Here is a 26,867-nt window from a genome sequence, read left to right as displayed (position 1 = left end):
GAAAAGGAAGCACAAAAGAGAGGAGCAAATGAAGCTCAAGATGACTATACAATGCTTATGTGGGGTCTGGGTAGAGCAGGGAATGAGGCAGTGGGGACATGGCTCCTTTCAAGACTTGAGTAGTACCTGCAGATTTTGCAAGTTGGGCGAGTTCATGGGCTGCTCTGTTGTGTTCCTGTTTCAGATGATGGAGGCTCCAGCTTCTGAAGGAGAGAAGAGAGCTATGGATTCCGCTGAAGATGTGACCGAGCGTTCCTCCTGTTTTCTTTGCATTAACAGATTGCACTATAGAGAGGGAGTCTGACTCAAAAATTACACGGGGGGATGTTCAATGTTCATCTCATGAGCAAGAATGATACCATTTTCCAGGGCAATGGCTTCAACCGTACAGTGTTATAATCATCCGCTTGGCAAAATTTTATACTAAAGTAATATTTTTTTTTTGAGAATTACTAAAGTAAATTTTGTTTCTCGTTATATGTGATTTAGAGAAAGTTAGCCTTTACTACACCATACAGGCCATCAAATTGATAGGATTCTTCGATTCGATCTGCTCCTTGGTTTTTTATGAGATAAAAGAGAGATGTGGTTTTTAGATATTATTGTTTGTTATAAACAGTGTGTTAAAATGTTAATGGATTCTAATAAACCTATTATAAAGCCGGTACTGTTTCCAAAAAGAAAAATATAAAGTTTATACCATTCATCATGATCAGAGGAAAATGTCTAGACATATGCACTTATACATCAAAAGTATTACATTATATAAAACACTTAAATGATCCAATTTGACTTAATAAAAACTTGTTGTGGGAGTCTACATAGGCCTACAAAATAAACTTATCCAAATAATATGGGTATCACAAATATATTACATATATTTGCTTAAGTTTAACAAAGAAAAGTACGATTATCAAATCTATATTATAAAATAAAACGACAAAGCAAATGTAGGGGTCCCTATTCCCCTGCCCTCTCTCCTCTTTCCCATTCTCCCCACCCTTCCTTTCAAACAGAACCTGATGTAAAGATTAAGTAACAAAAAAGAACAGAAAAAGGGAAGCCTCCAAACATGCAGGGGCAAAGAAGAAAGAAAGGTAGCTTCTAGCTAACATCTGACGTGGTAAGCTTTGGCTCTTGAGCATCATCCACAGCCCATCTTTTTACTCTGTTACGAGCTGCAATTACCTACACAGATGCACATTTATATAATGTTTACAAATAAAAAGTGGCTCCACATTTCTAAGTAAATAAGGTGCAAAAGTTAATACCTGTTCGTCCCAATTGGTTTTGTAGGTGATAATGACGAGTGCAATGGTTTGAACAAAAGTTCCGAACAACATTCCCATCCAAACACCCTACAACATGACAAGAAGAAAAACATTAAATGACAACAACAAAAGTAATCTTTTCAAAGGTACTTGCATAAAGCATAATTACAACCAAGAGAAAAGTATGCTGTGAGCTATCTAAACTTCCATTTGAAAAATGAAGACCCTTTAACAAATCAGAGGTGCTATTTTAATTAGAGCATTATATCCATTTTTAATTAAGAGTAGTGAGAATATACTTCTTTTTTTGATAGAGAAGATGCAACTTCTAAATTCAAACTTGTTGGAAAATGGGGTAAAGATAGCTCACTTTGACTCCCATATCAAAAACATATCCAAGCACAAGGCCAATTGGAACCCCTACAATGTAATAGCTGGCTACGTTAACGTATGCTACAATGCTTTGCCAGCCAGCTCCAACAGCAACTCCTGTCCATGAAAGTGATACACATTGGAATTATTAATGCTCACAAAATTTAGCATATTCAATCTTTACAAAAGTCAATTACTATATGTCATTAGTATATAATTACTAAATGTGAGTAGCTTGCCTATATAATCATAGTAAAAGGGATAACAAAAGATAAGAGGAAGAGTACCGGAGAGCACTGGCTGAACACTATTCAATAATATAGAGACTGCAAGCAAAGGTGACAAGTCCGCGATAGCCTCAACCACCTCCTCATTTTCAGTGAATATGTAAGCAAGTCTTCCTTTCAAGAATAGGAAGAACAGGAAAAGCACGAATCCAATGATAAATGAGGTAAACACTGTCACTACAATTGAGAACTTTGCAGCTGTTGAGCTCCCTCTTCCAAGCTCATTTCCTACCCGAACACTACATTTATCAACAAAACATTCAAAACATAGAATAGTTAGTTTTAATACATGTTATTTTGCAAAAGGCTACAGATGGTAAGTTAATAAGATGTGATTATAGTAACATCATTTTCACATGTCCCACCACTAACATTATCTTATTATGTACCAATCTCAACATATATCAACATAACAGTTGTGAAAAATTTTATATTGCTAAACTTATTGCATTATTTTATATCTACAATCTATAAGAACCATAAATTTTAGTTTTAACTAGAAATTGATGGAACCTCCTAGCTCAATATTCTAGTTGAAAAGAAATACTTAATAGATGAAGACCATGATGATAGTGGTGATGAAGATGACGGTAATACCTTGCTGCAGACATGAATCCAAGAGATATCATCATCTCCCACCCATTGATGTTAAGGCTGTAAAGAATCATATATTTGAATTATCATAGGGTATAGAAAAACGTTGGCTGAGGCAGATGGTTAATGTAGCCAATAAGAATGTAGTCATAAGAGATAAGAAGCGCACACAAAAATTTGTAAGAAAATTACCATATAGTTAGAGCATCGATGGAAGCCTCAGAGTTTTTCAGGTATCCTGTTATAAGAACCAATACTGTGTAGTACCAAAGTTCCACACTGAAATGAAAAACTTGGCGTTTACTTATATTTAAAGCTCTAGATACCAGGTATATATCTATCATTTTTAATTTTTTGAGTAACCAAGTAATAAACTTCAAGAGAGTTATTTACAAAGATATAATAATCAAAGACATGTCCTCTTCAAAAAACAAAAAAAAAAAAATCAAAGACATGTCAGATAAGTGAGGTCTTAAAGTTTTAAAAGAATAACAAAGAAGTGAACCCCATGAGGAGCCTTGATCATAGAACAAAAGATGTTTTAAACAAAATGGTTAAAGTGCAAACTATACCCTAGAGCTTGGAGTTTTTTGGATTTTACATCTTGAATTTTTAGATCTTGGATTTTACCCCCTGAAGTTATATTCTATATGCATTGGCAGCTCATTCGATCATATTTTCCGTTAAGTGTCACATAAGTTTGCCACGTGTGTTAGCTAGTCCAATAAAATGATGCCATATCATTTTCATTATGTCACGTAGAATTATTTTATTGATACAAAAAGAATATAAAATTCAAATTAAGAAATTTTAGAATGTAAAATCCAAAAACTCCCAAACCTTAAGAATGTAAGTTGCAATTTAGCCAAAGAAAAATGATAACTAACTATTTTGAAATTATTTATTTATTTATTTCAGACCATATACCATACCGTATTTGATTTTGGCGTGCACTTTTAAAGTTACTAAATTCCTAGTTCGTCTTTCAAGTTTATTTGTAGCATCAACTCAATAATTGAGAGAAAGACTTACCAAAGCATAACACCAGATGATAGAGAAAGCTTGACAACAGGCCAAAGATCCTTGAAAGCCAATAAAGAGAAACCCTTCCATGTATCCCGACAACCTCCACACATAACATATATAAGTTGACCAATATTGGGAATCCAAAATGCAAACACAGTTGATAACATTGCCCCAGGAATCCCAAGCTTATATTTCACAGTTAAAAGCCATGAAAGGAAGATATGGATTACAATTGTCACTGCTGCCAAGTAAGTAATAATCATGTTCTTGCTCTGTGATTGCAAATACATTTGACATGTAAAAGACACAATAAAAGCAAACAAAGTACTAATTAACCACCGACCAACCTCTCCTCCTATATATGCCATACTATCACTTTGGCCTAAAAGCTTTAGAATCGGGGTTGTGAAGATAAATAGTGGGAGAAGGAAAATTGATGCAACGAACATTACGATCCACGATCTTTGAAGATATACTCCAAGCATGTGGTATTGTTTTGCACCATATGATTGCCCACAGAGAGTTCCCAATGCACTAGCCATGCCCAACTGCATTTCCAAATTCACAAGAATTACATAAATCTCACTAAACAAGTTCTGCTAGGCAAATTGAATTTCCATTCATCAAACAACTTTTTTTTTTAATAACCAGTTGCAGTTTATAATCACAAAAAGGATGCAATCATCAAAACAAAGAACTCATCCAGTGTGGGTGGTTATTTGATGCAATGTTACAATGTGATAATAAATAGTTTTTTTTTTTTTTTCTTTAGTAACTATATGATGTTCTGTGCGAAGCATGGACTATTTTATAATTTCATTTGAAATCATTATTATGTATATTAAAACCTACATATAATACTTATTTCGTTATATAATATTTATGTTTGCCCACAATACTGTTGAATATTTTGATACTTAATTTTCTTAATTCATATTTTATTTTATTTTTTAAAATTGTATTAAAACTATAAGACTATAATAACATATTATAATCTTTACCGTTAAAAGTAAATTTTAATATTTAAGTTGATTAAATGATTTTGAAATCTATAAATAAGAATTTAAATCATAAAATACTTCTATATCCTAAAATTACATAAATTTAAGCAACCTCCCAAATACTTCCTCAATCACTCTATTCTCACAACCAAATATGGAGATCTCAATTGCAAATACCAAATTTATTACCTCAATGAAATTAAGAAAATCATTTATAAATATAAACATAAAGAGAACATGATTAAATAAAGAAAAATTGGCTAAATACACGTTCATTTATCAAAATTTAATTGTTTTTAGTTGGATTTCCATATCTTTTTTTTTTCTTTTTCTTTTTTTAATGGGAAATACTTTGAAATCATCATCAATTTTTATTTTTATCACTCTAGCTTATACCGCACAAAATAGCAGTAAAAAGACCTAAAAATTATGAGTTCTAACACAAATAAAAAAATAGCTAACTTCATAAATAATCAATTAAAATGTTTCTTTTACTCTTTCTTTAGTTCTAAAACAAATTACATTTATGACTTTCCCAAATCAAAATTTCAAACATCCAAAGACCTAAAACGAATCACAACCTTTACTGTAAGGTTGAATTTAATCAACCATCTTGTTAGCTTTATTCTATGCCAAATTTGCTTGTAATTCAACATTTTAGAAACCCTGTATTTAGGTGGGAATCATGTAAGGGTAGTGTGTGTGTGAGAGAGTATGAAGAAATGCTCAAGAGTGTGCACTCAGCAGGGCCTTGCGACTGAATTTCATGACTGACTCGCAGCTAGCAAGTCGCCAAAGCTGGCACACATGTGAAGCATGCAGAGGAGCTGAAGAGTCACGCCAGTTGGAGTACTATAGGACAAAACTTCTAGTCTGACTGGGCAGTTAGCTCGCGACTCAGTCAAGTCGTGAGGTCAAGTCGCCAGACCATCCTGTTTGGGAAAAACTGACCTTTCGCATTCCAAACACATACTAGTATAAATACCCCTTATACCTATGTATTGTAGAGAGTTTCCAGAGAGAATTTTGAGAGAGAAACCCTAGAGAAAAACAAGATTGACTCATCCACAATCTTCATCCTTTGATTCTCCAAATTCTTCTACTCTCACCCTCTCCATTATTACATCCTTGAGAGGTACATTAGCCAAAACTTTTTCTCACCATACCTATATTTGTAAGGAGGCTATGTGGTGCTTGGGAAGCAGTTAGGAAGGGACCAATTGATATTGGTTGATGCTATGGGTTATAGCGGGATCCAGTAAGCTAGAGACGATAAAGGTTCGACATAACCTCGTTGGAGCAAGAAGCTTGGAGGGTTTAGGTACACTAGGTAGATTAGGCTTGGAGGGTCTTCTGTTGTTCATGTATCCTAACTTCATTCTCTAGTGGATTATTGACCGTTTGGCGGGCGGCGGAGAGATTTTACGCCGAGGACTTCAGTTTCTTCTTTGATAACACATCGCTGTATTGTTTTTGTATTTGCATCTCTCTTCCCTTAATCTTTGCCATTTAATTTCTGCTGTGGTTGTGATTTTATTTGGTTTAGATTGTTTTATCAATTCTAGTTTAGTTTATTTTCATATTCCACACATACATTGTTTGATAATAAGTTTGAATTGGTAATTTGTATTTTGGGGGTCTAAACGTTCAAGGTGTTTTACACACTATTTGAACATTCATTTACAAAATCCACAATGTTCGATTTCAACATTAAAATCGTAAGCTACCGTTTGGAGGGTCTTCTGTTGTTCATGTATCCTAACTTCATTCTCTAGTGGATTATTGACCGTTTGGCGGGCGGCGAAGAGATTTTACGCCGAGGACTTCAGTTTCTTCTTTGATAACACATCGCTGTGTTGTTTTTGTATTTGCATCTCTCTTCCCTTAATCTTTGCCATTTAATTTCTACTGTGGTTGTGATTTTATTTGGTTTAGATTGTTTTATCAATTCTAGTTTAGTTTATTTTCATATTCCACACATACATTGTTTGATAATAAGTTTGAATTGGTAATTTGTATTTTGGGGGTCTAAACGTTCAAGGTGTTTTACACACTATTTGAACATTCATTTACAAAATCCACAATGTTCGATTTCAACATTAAAATCGTAAGCTACCGTCACTGAATAAAAAACATAAGCCCCCTTCCTTAGTTATAGCTTACTCATATGGGTTAGGATCAAATGGTACCACAATGTTGGAGTTATGTAAGGGTTGTTGAAAGATTAAAGGTAAATAACATTGTTTTTTTTTTTTTTTTTTTTTTTTTTTTTTTTTTTTTTTGAGTGTATTAGAGATGGGATGGCATGAAAGATTGTGAGCAAGTGTATATAAAGGAGTAGAAGTGAAAATAGTGAATGGAAATGCAAAGATTTTTTTTATGTGTGTGAGAGAGGAAAGGTATTGAAACATTGAACCAAGTGAAATAAATAGTAGTCTTAAAACTTTGAATAAAAAATGTAACAAATTAAAAGTAGTTTAAAAACATTGAACTAAAGGAAATAAAGAGTCTCCATTTTCATATTTCTTATTATCTATGATATCATTTAAGAGTATTTCAATTTTCTTCATAGAGTGAGTCACATGGTAGAACGTCATGCTTTCTCGCATAAGATCTCTGCTTTTATATATATATTGATGATTCAATGAGTTCTTATTTTGATTTTTCTTTCCTTTTCCGATTTTTATATGAGAATAATTCAAAATCATTCAGACTACATGAATCAAGCAAAATGACTTTCTCAACACAAAAGAAAAAAAGAAAAAAAGAAAAAGAAAAAGAAAAAGAATCAAGCAAAATGTGACTACTTAGTCAGCAATGTATCTAAGTCACAAATTTTTTTCCTCTTTTTTTCTTTTTGATGAATCAGTAAAGAATTTTATTCAAACACAAAAACCGGAGCCGCAAATGGCCCTAACCCCTAATACAACAAATGACAGTGAGAATTTGCATCACAGACACAAAACTAACACATCCACAAGGCAAACCAACCAAATAATTGACAAATACTTTGCAATACCAAACTAAAACTACACTTACAGCCCCAAACAACAATCATAGATGTAGACACTCCATTTTGTGATCTCTGTTTAACCTCACATCAAGGGTGAAATTGCCACTATAGGACATAAGGAAAAAAAAAATCATAATTAAGACTTCTGAATTTTCACTTGATTGATTGAAAACAAATCTAGAAGTCTTTACAATTAAAATGAAATGCTTTGTGCTTAAATCAGACCATCTGATTAAAAGTTAAAACGAAATCAAGATTTAACAATTAATATGCTCCCTCATGATTAGAGATGATCACGTAAGATTATGATTGGTTCTTTAAAGAACTAGTCACAAACCTGTTGCATAAATATATAATATACTAAGAAACTGTAAATGTTAATAAATATTTAATAATTCTATTTATATCATTGCTCATGAATTAGCTAAATGGTCTAGGAATCAAGGTTGGTTTAGTTCTTTTGGTACAAGCTGCTACGCACCTAGCGTGTATAATCATGTAGAAAGGAAGGCTGCCTCTTTTGTTTCCTTCTAATTTGTTTTCTGTTGAATAAAATTTTCAGTTAATATATATAAAGCACATTACAATTGAACATTGACAGAAATAAAGAAAAAGCTTCAAAATGATCTGTTGAAAAAACAAAATCAATATTAGAATGTTTGTTGTAGGGTGTAAGGTTATCAACCATCTTGTTGGCTTTATTCTGAGCCAAATTTGCTTGAATTCAGCATTTAGAAATCCTGTATTTAGGTGGGAATCATGTAAGGGTAGTGTGTGAGAGAGTGTGAAGAAAAAGCTCAAGAGTGTGCACTCAATAGGGCCTCTCGACTGGATCTCACGACTGGTTCCCGGCTTGCAAGTCGCCAAAGTTGGCACACGCGTGAAGCATGCAGAGGAGTTGAAGAGTCATGCCAGCTGGAGCACTACAGGAGAAAACTTCTAGTCTGGCCAAGCAGTTAGCTCGCGACTCAAACTCGTGACTCAGTCAAGTCGTAAGGTCAAGTCACTAGACCATTCTGTTTAGGAAAAACTGATCTCTCGCATTCCAAACACACACCAGTATAAATACCCTTTATACCCACGTATTGTAGAGAGCTTCCTGAGAGAATTTTGAGAGAGAAACCCTAGAGAAAAACAAGATGGACTCATCCATAATCTTCATCCTTTGATTCTCCAAATTTCTCTACTCTCACCCTCTCCATTGTTACATCCTTGAGAGGTACATTAGCCAAAACCTTTTCTTACCATACCCATATCTGTGAGGAGGCTATTTGGTGCTTGGAAAGCAGTTAGAAATGGACCAATTGATATTGGTTGATGCTATGGGTTATAGCGGAATCCGGTAAGCTAGAGAAGACAAAGGTTCGGCGTAACCTCGTTGAAGTAAGAAGCTTGGAGGGCTTAGATACACTAGGTAGATTAGGCTTGGAGGGTTTTCTGCCGTTCATGTATCCCAACTTCATTCTCTAGTAGATTATTGATCGCTTGGAGGGCGGCGAAGAGGTTTTACGCCGAGGATTTCGATTTCCTCTTCGATAACACATTGCTGTGTTGTTTTTGTGTTTGCATCTCTCTTTCCTTAATCTTTGCCATTTAATTTCTGCTGTAGTTGTGATTTTATTTGGTTTAGATTATTTTATCAATTCTATTTTAGCTTATTTTCATATTCCGCACATACATTGTTTGATAATAAACTTGAATTGGTAATTTGTATTTTAGGGGTCTAAACGTTCAAAGTGCTTTACACACTAATTGAACATTCATAGGGCAATGTGATTTCTCATTTAAATGTTTGAGCTTAAACATTACATATTAGTTGAAATATTTACTTATAACTTTAAAACCCATAATAATTTCTTATATGGGGTTTATTTTTATCACTAATATATATATATATATATATATATTTATAGCAGTAACTTGGAAACCGAAATAGCATGTAACGGTATGCCAAAATGGGGTTTGAAACGGTATTCATAACATTGGTTTAGAACCTTAGCATAAGTGTTGATTAGCACTTGCCCACTAACTACGAATTTTTAGGCATTGTGCCCTTTTTTCCCAAATTTCAAACACTACCCCATCTAAATTTGACCTGTTATTCTTAAAATTCAAGCTTTGGGGAGTCTGAGACTCACTTAAACTCATTAATCATTGTCCCCCAACACCCCCCCCCCTTATAAATAGAGGGAGGTTCACAGTTAAAAGCACACAATTTTTCCTGGAGATCCAGAAGAAGCTTTTTAGAAAGGTGATATTGTGGTTGGTAATCCAATTGACTTTGATTTTAAATCCTCTACTTTTCAAAGCCCAAAAGCACAACAAAACTCTACTCAATTCATCCTAAACAGGAAGCTAGTAAACCGAATGCAACTTTCTTATCCATTTGATTGTTTGACGATTGTTATTGCCATTCATTCAATCAAAAAACATGTTTGTTTTTGATGATATGATTTGAATAAGGATCAAAGATTTATAGATATTTTTTTTTAATTTCAAATATTCACATTTTGTGTTCAAACATCATACATTTGCTTCAAATGTGAATGACGTCATGATGTTGGTTTTATTTTATTTTTTTAACCTAACTAGTTACAGATCTAAGAAATGTGTGGGAATATATGGTTATTTTGAGATGGGGTATAAATTATAATATATAATTTACTCTCTAAATTTAACTGTATATAATTTGTTCTTCCAAAATATTAAAAAATTTCTAAAAATAATTTTTATCTCTCTATTTTTACAAATATATAAATTTATCATTTTTGGTGTTCTTGTTTGATATTATCCTTTTGATTGAAGTGGTCCATATTCTTCTAAATATTGTTATTATGAATTATATTTTTCTCAATTACTTTTGGGACAGCTAAAATTTTTAAGTTTCAAATTTATTATTCAAAATTTTCATTCTCTCAAAGAGATTATCATGATTATGATGATAATAAAAAATTATCACATAATTACAATTGATATTGTTCAAATAATTGATAAGCATATTTAAATTCATGATAGTCATGTAGATTGTGTTTTGATATAAACTAAACTCCTCACTTCCAAACTAACTAAGGATTAACTCAAATAAATATCAAAGAAAAACTATAATTAAGAGGAAGTGAAAGGACTTGTGATGCAAACTCAAAAAACACAACACCTAATACGTTGCAGGAAAGAATTATATATATATATATATATATATATAGAGAGAGAGAGAGAGAGAGAGAGAGAGAGAGAGAGAGAGAGAGAGAGAGAGAGAGAGAGAGAGAGAGAGAATATCACCTTTTTTGGGGAGAGAATAACAAATATAGAATAAAAGATAATGAGAAGAATATTCAAAATAAAAGATATAGTTGTAAACACCAAATTACCAAAACTATACCATGTAATGGAATAACATAATATTATTATATAATATATTTATAATAAAATAGGACCACATCTAAAAATCAAAGAAAAAAGAAATAATAGCTTAAAAACACAACCAAATTAGATCAACTTTAAGTAGAGATGCAAGATTGGATAAAAAATCCACCAAAAAAATACGCACACCCACATGCAAACCAGAGAGAGAGAGAGAGAGAGAGAGAGAGTTATCACATTTTTTTATGGGAGAATAGTTGAAAAAAAAAATCATTACCCTACGGTGGAGACAAAAGAAAGAATTATAAGCCCACCAAAAGGAAAAAAAAAAAAAAAAAACCTCAGAGAGAGAGACAGAGTTATCACATCTTGTGTGAGAAATATGGATCAAATGAAAGATAATAGTTTATTTAGAGTAAAGAAGATAGGATAAGAAGAGTCAAAATAAAAGGAAGATCAATGGGTAGAGAAAGAGTAACGGCAGGGTAGAGAGGAGTGGGAAGATCAAAAGGTAAAAGATATGAGGAAATGTTGGAGAAAGTGAGAAATTAATAAAAACAAAGAAAAGTTAAAAATGAGAGAGTAAGAGCTGAAAATAGGTGAATGATGTGGCACAATAAAAGAGTAGCAACGTTAAATTCTACGCTTCAGCTTTTAGATACATATAGATATAGATGACACATTCAATAAATGGATAACATGATATGATGGTGTGGGCATCATACCCAGAGGAACAACTACAATGAGTGAGGTGGGTGCTTAACACCTTCCCACCCTATTACGTAGCCTTTGATCTTAAATCACTAGTTCATCAAATAGGTCTTATAAAATCAAATTTCTTTTTTTAAAATGTAACTAGGAAATCAAAGTCATGTATTTTTTAGATTGTACCTAGGAATTGAAACATTATAATTTTCTTTTTATCATCCATCAAATATAAATTCTCATTTCAATCAAGAAAATGAAGAAATTATGTTACTGTAATTTTCTTAACTTTCCATTTAATAAATAACTGGTAACTCCTAAATATATTTTAGAACATCAACACACTACAACAAAATGTATTTTTAGTGACGAAAATTAGTGAGAAAATATTTTTCGTTGCTAAAAATACAGTTTTAGCGACGAAATTCGCTAATAATGAAAAAAATTATAACATTCAGCGACGAAAAATAATTTTCTTTGCTATTATGATCTAAAAAATGGGCACTAGTGGAGGGAAACTTTGGCGCTAGCTTAATTAATCTACAATGACGAAATATTTTGTCGCTAAAAGTTGAAATTTTTAGGGACAAAATATTTCGTCACTATAGGTATTGTCGTAGTATTAGTGACGAAAATCCTTTAGTTGCTATAAGGAAGAATTAGCGACGAAAAATAGTCGTCACTAAAAATAATAATAGTTTTGCACTTATATGTTTTTAGCGACGAAATCACATTTCGTCACTAAAAGTATGCTTTAGCGACAAAATATGAATTTCATTTCTAAAAATCTTAACAAAGCCTGGGTTCTTTAGTGATGAAACTGACATTCATAATTTGATGGTGAAGTAAAGGATTGACATTTGACAAATGAATTACGACCAATCTTGGAAAGTGTATGAATCATAATTTTATGTATTGACAAATCCTAGTCAAAACCCACTTTTTATGTATCTTAAGTCTTCGTTACAAGTGTATTCAAGAATAACAAGAAGTTGTTAACAAGTTGTACAAATAGAGCACACAAGGCTGCTCAAGAAAAGCTGAGAAATAGGACTTCGATACATGCTGATCTATCAGAGAATAAATGAATCTCAATACCTAACTCAACACCTCTCGATTTATCGAGCTACGAGAAAACTGAACAATAATTTCTATTTCAGCCCATAATGACTTGGCCCATCTTGGAATTCGTGCACTAAGGTTGCAGAACATATAAAAAGTATATTTTCTAGTCTTTATCATACACACAGAGAGATACACGCATACCAGGAGTTGCTACGACATTCTGTGCACTTAGGTTTTTGTACCAAGCTACTATCGGTTCATCAAAGCGTGATTTGAAGAACACTACAAAAGTTACAACAATCAAGCGGTTGTTGCGGTGTTAGATACGGATAGGAGATTCATGCAAAGTAGAAGTTTTATGTAAGAAGTAGTCCAACTAGGGATTGGAGTTGCGCTTCCTTTTAGATCAATAGGTTCTAATGTAGGTAGGTACTTCAAAATAAGATAAGAGATTCCTTGTGCTTGTGACCTTTATTCTTATTAGTGTATACTTCGGGAGTTATGACCTAAAATTCATTTAGTGGGGTTTTTCCTGCGAGGGTTTTCCCCATCGTGATCAAATCATCATGTCAAACTTATTTTCTGCTGCACTTAATTTAGTTTGGTAATTTGATTATTCCTTAATTGTATTTTCATGTAATTTGATTTAATTAATCAACTTAGGTAATTAGTTAATTTAACTAGGGTCAATTTATAACCTAACAGAAAGTTTGCTAGATCCTGAAATTAGCGTTGGCCATACCAACACCTTCCATTACGGTTCCTTGTTACAACTTTACTCCAGTTACTAGCCTTGCCTTCAGCATCCCCTTCCTTGTGGTTTCATCAATGGACTCCGTACATATTCAAAGGAGTGTAGTTCATTCGATTACAAGTAGATCAAAGATGTATCATTGTTTAGATAAATGAATTTCGGTGAACTTGGAGGAAGCCTCAAAAGGCTAAGAAAGAGGTGAAAGGATACAAGGCCCTTTGAACCAAATTATGAACTCAAATTTGAAATGAGAGGTCAAATACATTAGTTTGTTGCTAGTAACCAAAATGTCATCTAAATACACAAGGTCGATTTGATCGAATGAAAGTCATTGGTAACAAGAGAGCACAATACGGATGAAAGTCATTGGTAACAGGCAAGATTTGTATCTATTAATGGTGAATACGTTGTGAATTAAAGATAGGGAGGGGGAATGAGTTAGGCAAGAGAGCTGGTTAAATCAACAATCAAATTAATTCCTTTTGCCCATCTCAAAAAAAAATTAATTCCTTTTGAATTTTGAAGGGAAGAAGGAAAAGGTTATAAAGAAATTGTTAGGTGTCGGGAGTTGAAAGGAGAGTGAAATCATAAGATGTGGAGTAGAGCAGGTGGGAGACTTAGAGAGTTCAGGCCGAGAAAGGGGTGAAAAATTAGGAACTACTAGATGTGGATTAGATTAAGTGGCAAGTCCGAAGAAGTGAGGACAAGCTAGGTGAAGAGAGTTGAAGCCAAGAATGGGGAGAATATAGTGTGGTGTACGAGACCATTTATAGGGTATGGATTCAATTTAGAATTTGAAAGTGAGGAGTTATCAATTTGGAATTTGAATTGGTCCAGAAAGAGGACATTTTATTGCCAGAACATAAAAACTTATTGGAGAAAATAACTTTGATGAAGAACATGATGATGAGGATACTCATGCTTGCAATGCCATCATGCAGATACAACACATTTAGAAAGATGAGCACAAGGTGGAAGGTGCAACTGAGAAGTTAGGAAGTTTGTAAGGCCAGAGTCATTCTCCCCTTAGAGCAACACTATCTTGTTGACCTGATCCTTGATAAGAAAATATTAGGGATGAAATTCAAAGAATCTTTACTAAATTGATATACATAAAGTAAAGATTTCATGTAGGGAACATGGATAACATTAAATAACTAGAAAGAAGATAAAGGACAACAAATAGAAGTAGAGCCAAAGTGAGAAATATGAAAATCTTTACCATTACCAACTGTTAGAGGTGTTAAATTTAATGAAGTACAGAGAGAGTATAGAGAAGAGAGAGAACACAAGGTTTATGTAAAGGCCTACGTCTAGAGAGAAAGCCTTGAAGGCTACATCTTCACTATAATATCAATTCGCTTAGTTACAATGAACCCTAAGTAAGGTTTATATAGGGAGAGAGAGTTAAGGTTAGACATACATGGGCTTACAATAAAATTTGGCCTCTTGGGCCTACACACACAAACTGACTACCTCTAACACCAAAACATAGTTGATCAAGGATGTAATATTTTCCATGATTTGTTGAACTACTTAAGTTTTGGCTTACATGATGAGTGGTGAAGATATTAGAAAACCAATCAAACACTTGAGTTGGAGGAGCATAAGTAACAAAATGGGCGGATGTAGGCATGGTATGGGTATAGAATTAGAATTGGTAGTAGATAGTTGCAGAATGGTTAATACAATTGCAGATTTGGCATCGTTGACGTAAATCACCATTTTGTGGTATTTAGTGTTGCGGTAATCAAAATATCAAGAGAGCCACTATTTTATCCACGAACTTATCAACAAGAATTACAGCCACATCAAGTGATGATATATGGATGGAAGAAAATGCATTAGAATTGATGAATATATGACTTTGGAATAGATTGTGCAACTCAGGAAAAGTAATCGATGCAGGATGAGTAGAAGGTTTTGTGATAAGGTCATGAAATTTTGAGTTGAGGCATTTGAATACATTAAATGTTGAATTCTTGGAGAGATAAAAGGATGACAAACTGTCATTAATTCATCTGACAAGGCTTTGGCTTTGTGTAAGAACTGAATCACAAAGAGATCACCTTGCTTGAGGCTTTGGAGTTGAATGTGGATTTGAAGGATCATAGTTTTTTAATACGATACGAAAGAGGATTATGAATTGGTCCATATCTCATGAGATCTATTGAGAACAACAACCAGCGGTATGATTTCTTCAAAGAAGGAGGCAGTGATCAAACTCTTAAGAAGTTGATCATGAAGAGTCCAAGTTTTATGAGCCAGTTTGGGTATTTGTTCATATTAATTGTGTTGGTAGGAGGTAAACATTGATTTGAGCCATCAAATGAAGCCAAGAAGATTTTGGCCACGAAGATAAGGGATAAGTTGAGTTTTCCGATAAATATAGTTAGTGTTGGTGAGTTTGAGGAATATGAATCAGACAAAATTTGTGAGTGTTAGGTTTTAAAGATTTAGGTTTAAATTTTTATAATCATATTTTTATGATATTGGTAAATCGAGAACAAAACATGTCTAGTCTAGGTGCTAGGCAATGCTTAAAAATGTTGGTTTCAAGTTTCAAGTTTCAAGTTCAGCTTACTATAGAAAAAGGAAGAAAATTTCTATCAAGCTTGACCGATCGAAAATCCCAATCACAGAAATTTTGCAGATTTTTAAATCAGGCCCAAGCCCACAAAAACGTTTAGGGTTTCATTCCAACTTCTCTACATATAAAAGGGAAATCCTAGCTACGTTTTTCAGACTTTTGAAAGACTTGTGTGTTACTCTTTGTGAGATCTGATAAGTTTTGTACATTCTAACTACACAAGAATCTACTAGAGCAAGATCTACAATCAAACGTTGGTAAAACATAGTTGTTGCATCAAGATCATTATTGATGGTGATCTGAAACCTTTGAGTGGGATCTCAAAGTCACAAGCAAGGTGGCTTGTGTTGGTGTAAATCCAAGGAGAGAAGGAGTTCGTGGATTTGGAGTTTGCACGTGGTCGTGTCAATAAGTTACTACTGGAGGTAGCAATAGATTTAGGGTTAAATCTGATTGTAAAAATTTCAATTCTCTTATAATGGATTTATTTTACCTTTAGGATAGCTAGGTCAAATCCTCTCAAGGTTTTTACCTTAAAATGGTTCTTTTCATCAGTTTTCCTAGGTCGTCATATTATGGTGTTATTTACTTTCTGCTGCTTTGCATGATATGATTTATTTGTGTTTAACCTAAATCTGAATAATTAATCTAATTAATCAATTGGTTAATATAATAGGTTAAACAATTTGAGTTAAGGGGTCTAAATGAATAAACAAGTGGTATTAGAGTGGGTTCACTCTGATTGGATTAACATCCTGAGTGAGATCCTTGATCCTTGTTGTCATGGATAACTTCAAGTGTTTGTCTACTCATATTCGTGATGATTTGAATAAAACGGACACTAATGTTTCTGTTGATCTTATTGATGCCTGTGAAACTCTCTGTAGGAAATTAACTAAATCTATGAAAATTGCTAAGAAATTTCAAGGAAGAGTTAAAATTGGCTAATCTTGAAAAAGAGGAATTGATTATGAGATTGGATGAATCTAATAAAAAGAATGAATTTTTGAGAAATCAATCTTCCTCTCAAGATGAAAAGATGAAAAGTTTGGAACAAAAGTTAGCTAAGTCTGAAGCTAAATTGAAAAAATTATCTAATGCCAAACTTGCAATTGATAACAGATCTGTTTCTGTTTATGTTCCTATTAAGAATAAAAAAAAAAATTTATATTCCTCCTTTCAAGAGGAATCATAAAGAAAAGGCTTATTTTGCTAGGCTAGACAAAGGTCAAAGTTCTGATATAGACGCTGAAGTTTCTCAACTTACGTTTAAACCTTCTGTTAGAGTGCATAAGAAATCTGTTTTTGTGCCTACCTGTCACCTTTGTGGTGTTGTTGGTCATATTAGACTAAATTGTTCTTTGTTCATGTTTGTTACTTTTGTGGTGTCTCTGATCACATTCGTCTTAATTGTCATATATTGAAATTTAAGCATTCTTTGTTTCAGTCTAAGATATGTGATAATATATCTCCTGTTACAAGTCAAAATAAATTGTTTCATAAGCTTTTGAAAAATTTAAGCTTGTTGGCTTGTGAAAAGAAATTGCAGGATTTCGGTTTGTCTCAGAAGAATTGTATAATCTCTTAAATACACTTTGGTTCTCATGATTTTTCACCTACAAAGTCAAAGACGCGTGCTATATGAGTGAGAAAAGACTTGCTAAGGTGAGTGTTATTTATTTTTCCTTGATATAATTCTTTCAATTATTTGTTGACAAGTTTTTATTTTTGTTTTAGGTTTTTTTTTAATTAAAAAAAACATTGAAAAATTTCAAAAAGACAAAAATATTTTATTTTACGTCTAGTTTTATTTTTTCTTGAGGATTACATGAATTATAATATCTCGCTCTTGATTTAGAACATACTTGATATTGTGGAGAAACATAGAAAGTATGTATTGCATAACTAAGTGCATGACTATTTTGAGATAAATATAATTTTGTATGAGTGTATACTAGTTTGTACATGTACTAATGGGTTAATTAAAAAATTGATATTTCTTGTTTGTGTACCCTTTATAGCTTAGTTGAGCATTGTCATGCATTGCTTTTGCATTTGTTCATTGCATAATGTGTGCTTTTTGTTTTTAGTCATAAAAATTTTGAAAATTCAAAAAGAAATTTTTTTTTTCTTTTTTTTTTTTTGTATTACACATCTTCAAGTGTGTAATTAAGGTTGGCCTATGAAATTTGCATTTCATGACTGTGTACCTTGTTTAGCTATGATGAGATTTATTTTTCTGCACTTTGCTAGTTTGTGCTATGTAGTGCTTATATTATGTGAGTTGTTTATGGTTTTTAATCACATGCTCTTGATTTTGAAGTCACATTCTTTTGATTGTAAGGACTAAAAAATCCCAAGAAAAATGCATAAATAAACATCTCACCACTATTACTCACCAATCATGAACACCTATGTGCAAATTATAAAAACCGTGCTCGGTAAGGTGTAGCACTTGCACAACAAAATACTTAAGGTGTTATTGTACATTAGTTAAAAGAAGCAAAAATCAAAATGAAAAACAAAGAAAAATATGTTTGAAAAGAAAAAGAAAAAGCAATATTAAAAAAAAAAAATGCATGGTTGCAAGCATGTTTTTTAGGAGATGTGAGAGTTATATGATGTAACTCTTTAGGTGATCGTCATTTTCAAACTTATGTGATGAATAATGTAGAAAGTGTGATTATTTTCTGTTTACATATCACCTTGTGAGTATCTCATACACTTACTAGTTGCACACATCACAAGCAAATCTTTGTTAAACTCTGTACATGTGATTGTGTGTCAAGTTTTGTGGCCATCCAAGATTTAACTTCTTGATATGTTTAATGCATTTTGGGGAGTGAGGAAAGAAAAGATTGAAGAATTTTGTTAAAGTTTGAATCCTTCTTAGAAATGTTTTGTTTTGAAAAACATTTGAAATCATGTACATCTCATATCATGAAAACAAGTTTTCAAATGATTTTGCAGAAAAATTTTCCAGAATTTTCAAAATTTTTGTTTCTTTAGGATTCAACTGATTGAGTCTATTTTTCGACCGATCGAAATGGGAAGAGGAAAATTAAGTTTTCAGCTTAAAGTCTCGGGTTCCTTCGATTCCTTCTCGATTCCTTTCGATCAGTCAAGTCTGTACATTTTGATTCCTCTCGATCGATCGGATTTCAATTTTAAATTTTTTTTTTTTAACTTATAGGAATCAGATTAAACTTTTTAAAAAACTGTTCTTTCTCTTTCTCTCTGATTCCTCTCTCGATCCCTTCTCACAAAATTTTTTTTTGGTCGTTTTCTTGTTCAAAGATTCAAAGGTTTTCTTCATACACTTAAGGTAAGACTCTTTTGACCTTCCTTTTTCATCAAATTACATGTTTTCATGCATTTTTTAAGGATTTTCGTACATTTCAAAATTTGGGGTTTTTGATGTTTATGGGATTATTTTTTTTTAAATCAAAATTGAATCATGAGGTTTTCATCATGCATCATTTAAACATGATTCCCACACTTTAATTTCAAAATTTTTGTAGTTTCTAATTTTTTTGAACTTAGGGTTCTTAAGCTCTTGAGAGATTTTGTAAAATTTGGTAAAATTGAACAAAATTGGCTTGTGTTATTGATAGATTGAGTGATTAGAACATGAATTATGCTTGTTGTCTTGTTCAATTGATCAATATGAGGATTTTCTTGAAAATTAGGGGTTTCAAAATTGGGGATTTTCTGAAATTCTTAATTTTCTTGGTAAATTTTTCAACATTAGACTATTTTTGAGCATTGGAGCATGCATCATAGAATTTAAATGTCATGCATCATATATTTTTTCAAAATTGCATGTTATCTTGTCTCTAACCCTTCTTAATGCAGTCTGCCGTTGGTTTTGTTGTGTTGTTTTGTTTTTGTCCTTAGTCATGGCTCCTAAGGTTGGTAGGAAATTTAAGACTAGAGCAAATAGGAGCCCTAGTTCATCCTTTTCTGGTTCAGCTTATGTTGATAGAGTTAGGCTTCCCACTGATAAGTGTGAAGAGACTTATAAGACCGTGACTAAATATAGGTCTGTCTAGGGTGAACAAGAGATTATCTTGAGTGAGTTAGATCCCTCCATCCATAGGAACTTTGTGTTTAGAAATTGGGTATCTTTGTGTATAGTGTCTGATCCTCCTCCTATAGCTTTGATTAGAGAGTTTTATTCAAATCTCTCTATCTATCCTGAAATGACAAGTGGTCATTATTTGACTTCCTGGATCAGAGGTCAAGAGTTCACCATAAATAAGCAAACAGTTTCTAAAGCTTAAGGAGTGCCTGTAGTTCGTAAACCCACATACTCATACACTGATTTTCCCTTTGTTGATGACATGACGTCACTTCTTTGTGGTAGACATTTTTCTTGGGGTACTAAACCAAGAATCAATTCTTGTGAATTCATTGAGCTTAATTCTTTATACTTGAGGATTTCTTGTCATAATATCTATCCTATTTCTCATGTTCATATTGTTCCCATAAATAAATGTGCTTTTCTTTATGCTCTTGTTACTGATGGTTCTATGTGTTTTCCCTCTATGTTTATTCAAACCATTGTTGATATTCATAGGAGTACAAGTAAAGCTCGAAATTTTTTCTTTCCCATGTACATTTATAGGATTTTGAGGTTTTAAGGGTTGTCTAAGTTTCCACCCTTAGAGATAGTTCACATCACCGCCCCCATAGTAGCCACCTTTCTTAGATAGCGACAGACATAGATGAACAGTGCTGAGCCAAGCACTAGGACATCAAAGAGATCACGAGGAGAAGCTTTTACTACAGCTCCTGCCTCTGGTACTATGCTTGCTGCTGAGGAGACTTTTGTGGATCCGACTGTAATTGTAGATCCTTTTGGTGGTACTGATGATGTAGACCCTACTGTTACCCCTCCTCTCTCACTCCGTGCCATGATGCAGTCCTTCATGACTACTCAGGCAGCTCATGGATAGCTTCTGGATGAGTTGTTGACAGAGGTTGCATCTTTGAGAGCAGATTTTGCGGAGTATAAGAGTGTTTTTCCACTTCTTTCACCCTCTAATGACTGATTTTGCCTTTGGCAATTCGTAACAAAAAGAGGGAGTAGGTTTAGGTTTCAGGACTTTTTGTACTTTAGGGAAGTAGAGTTTTTGTACTTAAGTTAAATTTTTTAAGTTTTGATGTTTATGTTTCATTGTTTATATCTACTTTGTGTTTATATACTTGATTCACAAACTTTGATGTGCTTATTGGTTATGATAGTTATTAATGATGAGGTTATTCATTATTGATGTGTTTATTGTCTCTTAATATGTTTTGTGAATTAAATTTCAATTTTTAGATTATGGTACTTGTATTTTCCACACATGCGTTTATGATGTGTTTTCAGTGTTTAAGAAATTTTACAAGTTAATTCTTTCAATAGCTGCTGTCTATACTAACAACTAATAGTTAGTAGTTGTGTAAACATTTTATTAGGGCAATATCTTGTATTTGGGTAGGTATTGAATTTAAGCATTACATTTTGTATGTGTGTTTTGTCACAGATTGCCAAAGGTGGAGATAGTTAGGTTTTAAAGATTTAGGTTTAAATCTTTAGAATCATATTTTTATGATGTTGGCAAACTGAGAACAAAACATGTCTTGTCTAGGTGTTAGGCAATGCTTAAAAGTGTTGGTTTCAAGTTTCAAGTTCAGTTGACTATCTAAAAAGGAAGAAAATTTCTGTCAAGCTCGACTGATGAAGAATTAGGCTCGACAGATCGAAAATTGCAGGCACAAAAATTCTGCAGATTTTTAAATCAGACCCAAGCACGCGAAAATGTTTAGGGTTTCATTCCAACTTCTTTACATATAAAAGGGAAATCCTAACTACGTTTTTCAGACTTTTGAAAGACTTGTGCGTTACTCTTTGTGAGATCTGATAAGTTTTGTATATTCTAACTGCACAGGAATCTACCAGAGCAAGATCTACAATCAAGCATTGGTAAAACATAGTTGCTGCATCAAGATCATTACTGATAGTGATCTAAAACCTTTGAGTGGGATCTCAAAGTCACAAGCAAGGTGGCTTGTGTTGGTGTAAATCCAAGAGAGATGGAGTCCGTGGATTTGGAGCTTCCACGTGATCATGTCAGTAAGTTACTATTGGAGGTAGCAATAGATTTATGATTAAATCTGATTGTAAAAATTTCAATTCTCTTATAGTGGATTTACTTTACCTTGAGAATAGTTAAGTCAAATCCTCTCTAGGTTTTTACCTTGAAATGGTTCGTTTCATCGGTTTTCTTAAGTCATCATATCGTGGTATTATTTACTTTCTGCTGTTTTGCATTATATGATTTATTTGTATTTAACCTAAATCTGAATAATTAATCTAAGTAATCACTTGGTTAATATACTAGGTTAAACAATCTGAGTTAAGGGGTTTAAACGAACAAACAGTGAGAGTAGTTGATGAGGAATAGGTAACGATACTAACAAATGAATCAACAGAATTAATAATGGATTGAAGAATTGGTGGATTCCATGATGAATAAATAGGCTTTGAATCCTTTGATACCATGTTAGATCAAAGGAATAATTTTTCACATATAATCCCTCATCACCATCTTATCATAAATTCGTAAGTACATGATAAGATGTACAACAAGTCAACAATTGAAAAATACAAACTCGAGACACAAATTCAAAGTGCTCATTATCTGACAACCCCTGTTTAAACACTACTTAAAATAATTTTTTTAACATTCCAACAGCCATGAGAATGTATTTTGCGTATTTTATTCCTGTTAACTCTAATTTGTAGTAAACATAATTTCTATATCTACAAACAATTTCCAAGCCCTTGATTTGGCTGAGGTGAGGATAATTCAATTCTCTAAAGCCATTTTTTTCCTAATTTTTTATTAATTACAATTAATTAATAATCAAGAACTAATTTTTCTTTCAAAACTTAGCTTTTAATCTTGTCCCAATGAATTAAACTCTTGATTTGGCCGTTGGGCATATATTTTTATGGGAAAAACTTAGGTACAACACTTAGGTGTTGTTCCTAGGTTTCCCCTCTTAAGATTTTGCCATGTGGATTTTTTCTTATGGGATGGAAGTGTATTTTTTAGTTAAGTAACCACATGACTGAATTTTAAGAGGGGAATCTAAGGAACAACACTTAAAGTACTGTACCTAAGTTTTGTCCTATTTTTATATACTCTTTCTTATTTACCGGATCTACATCTTAATTCTTGATACAAGAGGTACATGTTTCGACGTGGGATTTTTTTTTTTTCAATCAAAAGAAAAAGACACCAGTATTGGTAAAGACATACCAGTATGCCATTTGCGAACCTCAGAATGACAGTATATACGAAAGAGAAGGCTGCTAATTCCGTGGAGCCAATGTGCCCAACGAAGGCCTGAGTGATGACATAAATCCCAAACGTAGAGACTCTGGTGCAGATAGCAGGAGTGGCCAGGATCCACAGCTTCTTCGTCTCACTCCACAACTTGTCCTTGAATGAGACTTGATCAGCAATAGATACTTCTCCAAGAAGCTGCTGGTTGATATTTCCTTCCATGTCCACACCAATAGCTATTCGATGATGATAAAATCATTAATAGAATTTATGTTAGAATTTGTATTCTTCAAATCTAGGTGGTAATTGGCAACCCAAAAAAAAAAAAAAAAAAACATGAATGGAAAGCTTTCATTATGTTTCACAAAGCTTTCATTAGCATAATAACTCTTTTAGTATGTTTGGTACACTGAACGGAGATTACGACATGAATTGTAATCTTCATTATTAGGAATAAAATGTGTTATAATGTGATAACTAAATTTATTTATAAGTTTGATTGTGAGTTATAACATTATAATAAAACTTAAGATTTATTTTAGGGAATACTTACTCATACATATCTCCTTAAAATTTGTTATTTTTTAAATTTAAGAGAGAGATATAAGTTATTTTTTATGATTTTATAATTTTATAATTGTTAAATGTATATGGAAAGTTTGTTCATTTGGAAATATATTAAGTTTTGAAATTATTACACTTACTAAGGAATAACTAATACAACTCTTTTAAAGAGGAATGATTAGTCCTCCATTTGAAGAATAACTATTTATAAGGAATAACTATTATTTGTAATAAAAACATAATCAAACTAAAGAATAACTAAACCATCGGAATAACTATTATATTACAGTACTTATTACAGTCTACCAAACATGCCCTAAGTTATTATAAAATAGACAAAAAATTTTGCACATAAAAATGCTCTAGCAGAATAATTAGATAATTAGATTAAAATAATTTTATAAAATCTTAAATTGATTAAGAAACTACACCATTGCATGATTTGTTCTTGTTTAACTTCAATTTGTGTTACAATTTGATGAAGAAGCCATTGCTTGAGCATGCAATGATTTACAAAAAATTTGTCAGACAGTTTCAGATGCTGCAAAAAAATAACTCAAAAATTCAGAAATTAATACTTCTAAAAGACCAAAAAATATTAAAAAAATCAAATGATTCACTGCTTAGAAATTATTGAAAAAAATCAAAAAATATATATAACTAAATAATAGAGAAATATAAGAGAAAAATTGGTTAGATTCAAGAGAATAATTTCAATTATTGCAAGTTTTTTTTCTTGTAAAAAACGGATAAAGAGAGTTTGGTGGTTCATGTACGAAAATTACTTTTTAAAATATATATGAAAAACCATTATATATATATATATATTAACAAAGTAAAGGAGAAGAAAATAACATAGGAAAAGCTCATGCCTATACTTGGCTTTAAAAAAAAAATTAAAAAATTGGAGTTTGCATTGCTTTTGTAGTGCTCATGATTAACCTTGCAAATTTGGAGATAAATTATTAACATTTGAGTTTGAGTTTGAGTTTAAATTGGACTTGTTAAAGAGATAGAGTTTCATCATTTATTAAATTTATATTAAACAAAAAATAATTTTGTTTAAAAAAATAATAATGATAAATTTGAATTTAAGTTGGACTTGTTAGAGATAGAGTTTCATTCCTTTTTAATTTTGGATTAAAAAAAATAATTTTATTTAAATAAAATGATAATTTTATTTAAATATTGTGTTAACATGAAAAATTACGAGAATTTTAGAAGTTTTGATTATATATATATATATATATATATTTATGATGCTATACCTGACGCACCAAACCCATAAATGATTCCCCACGCCCCACTTGCGCCTACCAACCATCCAATTCACTAGAAAATGTGTGGAGATTGTATTTGGAGGCCAAACCGTACATCAAGCTCCTATCAACACTACTTCTCCACAAAAAATAAATAAATAAATAAATAAATCCTAACCGTCAACACTCATCACCTCGACCCCGCCTTATGAATTACCAAATAACTTTTCCTCTTATAATGAAGTTAGCGATGACAGTGACCATTCTAATTTGATGATCTTTTCTTTTCCATCGTTCGCTATTGAGTTGTGCTAATGCTACAACTCGCCCATGTGATAAATTATAAGTAATTGAGGTGACCCTATATAAACTCAACATCACCTCTTTATGTGGCACAAGTATTATTCATTGGCTATCCTATAAAACAATAATAATTAATAGTTATATTCATATGTGTAGTAGTGTTTACGTAATTAAATTTTTTTTTTAAAAAAACTCTCCTTTATTCCTATTTTACGAAAAGGAACAAGCGTGATTTGTACAAAACTTTTGGGGAGGAAAAATACAAATATTTAGAGAAAATGAAAATAGAATTTTAGTTGCTTCTAACAAAGCACCAGATACATAATATGAACAAAAGGATAAAGTTTGGCTTTTACTATGGAAATAATGACATTTTGCAAGAGTTTCAACATATTGACACTTTTTATTATCATATTAAGATACCAATCAATTTTCTGTGTAGGTGGGAATTGAAACTCAGATCTCTTATATAACCATCAGATACTTTACCATTTGAGTTAACTGGAATCCATAGTTAAGATCTAACTTGGTTTAAAATTCTTTGACAGAATGTAATGTTCATAATATTTTCACAATAAATTTTAAATGATAGATTATTCCCATCCTAATGGTTATTATTTGTAGGAAAAAAAGTAATTTTAATGATAAATTTAAATGAGGAAACACCTAGACCCATAAAATTTTTTTTTTCTCCCCTCTCTTTAACCAAACACCTATTAAAAAATGTTTTCTATCCCATTTTCTCTCTCTTTTTATTTTTTTATCCTCCCTAAAATCTAAAAAAAGCTCTACCTTAGGATCTCAATGATCCGGATCTGATTGTACCATGCAATAGTGAACCAATTATTGAGATTGAAAATTGAAAACTCACTCTTAATCTCACTCATTGAATTTTAACCTTCAACTTTTATTTTATTTTCTTTTTATAACTTTTTCCCCTACCTAACTTTCACATCTCGCAATCCCAAAGTAATTGCACGAGCAGGAGCTGCTACCAGGAGCAGTGATGTTTTTTCCTTTTTGGGTTTAGTAGCAATGAAGTGAGTTCGAAAGTTCACTTCAGAGACAGAGAAATGCATCAATAGTGTAAACCCAGAGAAGATAGATATTAGGTAACTATTTTTATGCACAAGGGAATGAATATCTTACCTTAATTAGCCTTGTAAAAATGCCTTCTAAATGGACCAAATTTCACTTCAAGCGTCCTGTAGTTGCTTCAAACAGAGAGAGAGAGAGGATGGATGTCATGGAAGGAAAATATAGAAGCAGATGAGTCGAGTCTCAGTCTTTTTGACCCATAAAACGAGTTTTTATGGAGAGAAAGATAGACAGGTATCCTAATTTATGAAGAGAGAGATAGAGA

General features: G+C 32.3%; 1 protein-coding gene across 3 annotated transcripts; it reads right to left on the bottom strand.

Annotated features, from left to right (window-relative positions):
• Positions 1–686: 686 nt before the first annotated feature.
• Positions 687–26,867, bottom strand: LOC126693152 (protein DETOXIFICATION 22-like). Of its 3 annotated transcripts, none has more exons than XM_050389032.1 (9): positions 26,654–26,867; positions 23,352–23,614; positions 3,557–4,098; positions 2,717–2,803; positions 2,528–2,584; positions 1,931–2,169; positions 1,642–1,760; positions 1,272–1,358; positions 687–1,188 (listed from the first exon to the last, which is right to left on the bottom strand). In XM_050389032.1, exons 2-9 carry the CDS (start codon positions 23,598–23,600, stop codon positions 1,105–1,107), a joined length of 1,464 nt encoding a protein of 487 aa, XP_050244989.1. In that variant the 5' UTR covers positions 23,601–23,614; positions 26,654–26,867; the 3' UTR covers positions 687–1,104. The 3 variants fall into 3 exon arrangements, with proteins under 3 accessions (XP_050244989.1, XP_050244990.1, XP_050244991.1); XM_050389033.1 differs by having other exon boundaries at positions 1,696–1,760; XM_050389034.1 differs by lacking the exon at positions 26,654–26,867 and adding an exon at positions 8,046–8,106 and having other exon boundaries at positions 23,352–23,499.

Source organism: Quercus robur, chromosome 7 (assembly GCF_932294415.1).
Source record: "Quercus robur chromosome 7, dhQueRobu3.1, whole genome shotgun sequence".
NCBI classification, from domain to species: Eukaryota; Viridiplantae; Streptophyta; class Magnoliopsida; order Fagales; family Fagaceae; genus Quercus; species Quercus robur.
This window is presented reverse-complemented; position numbering and strand designations above follow the sequence as displayed.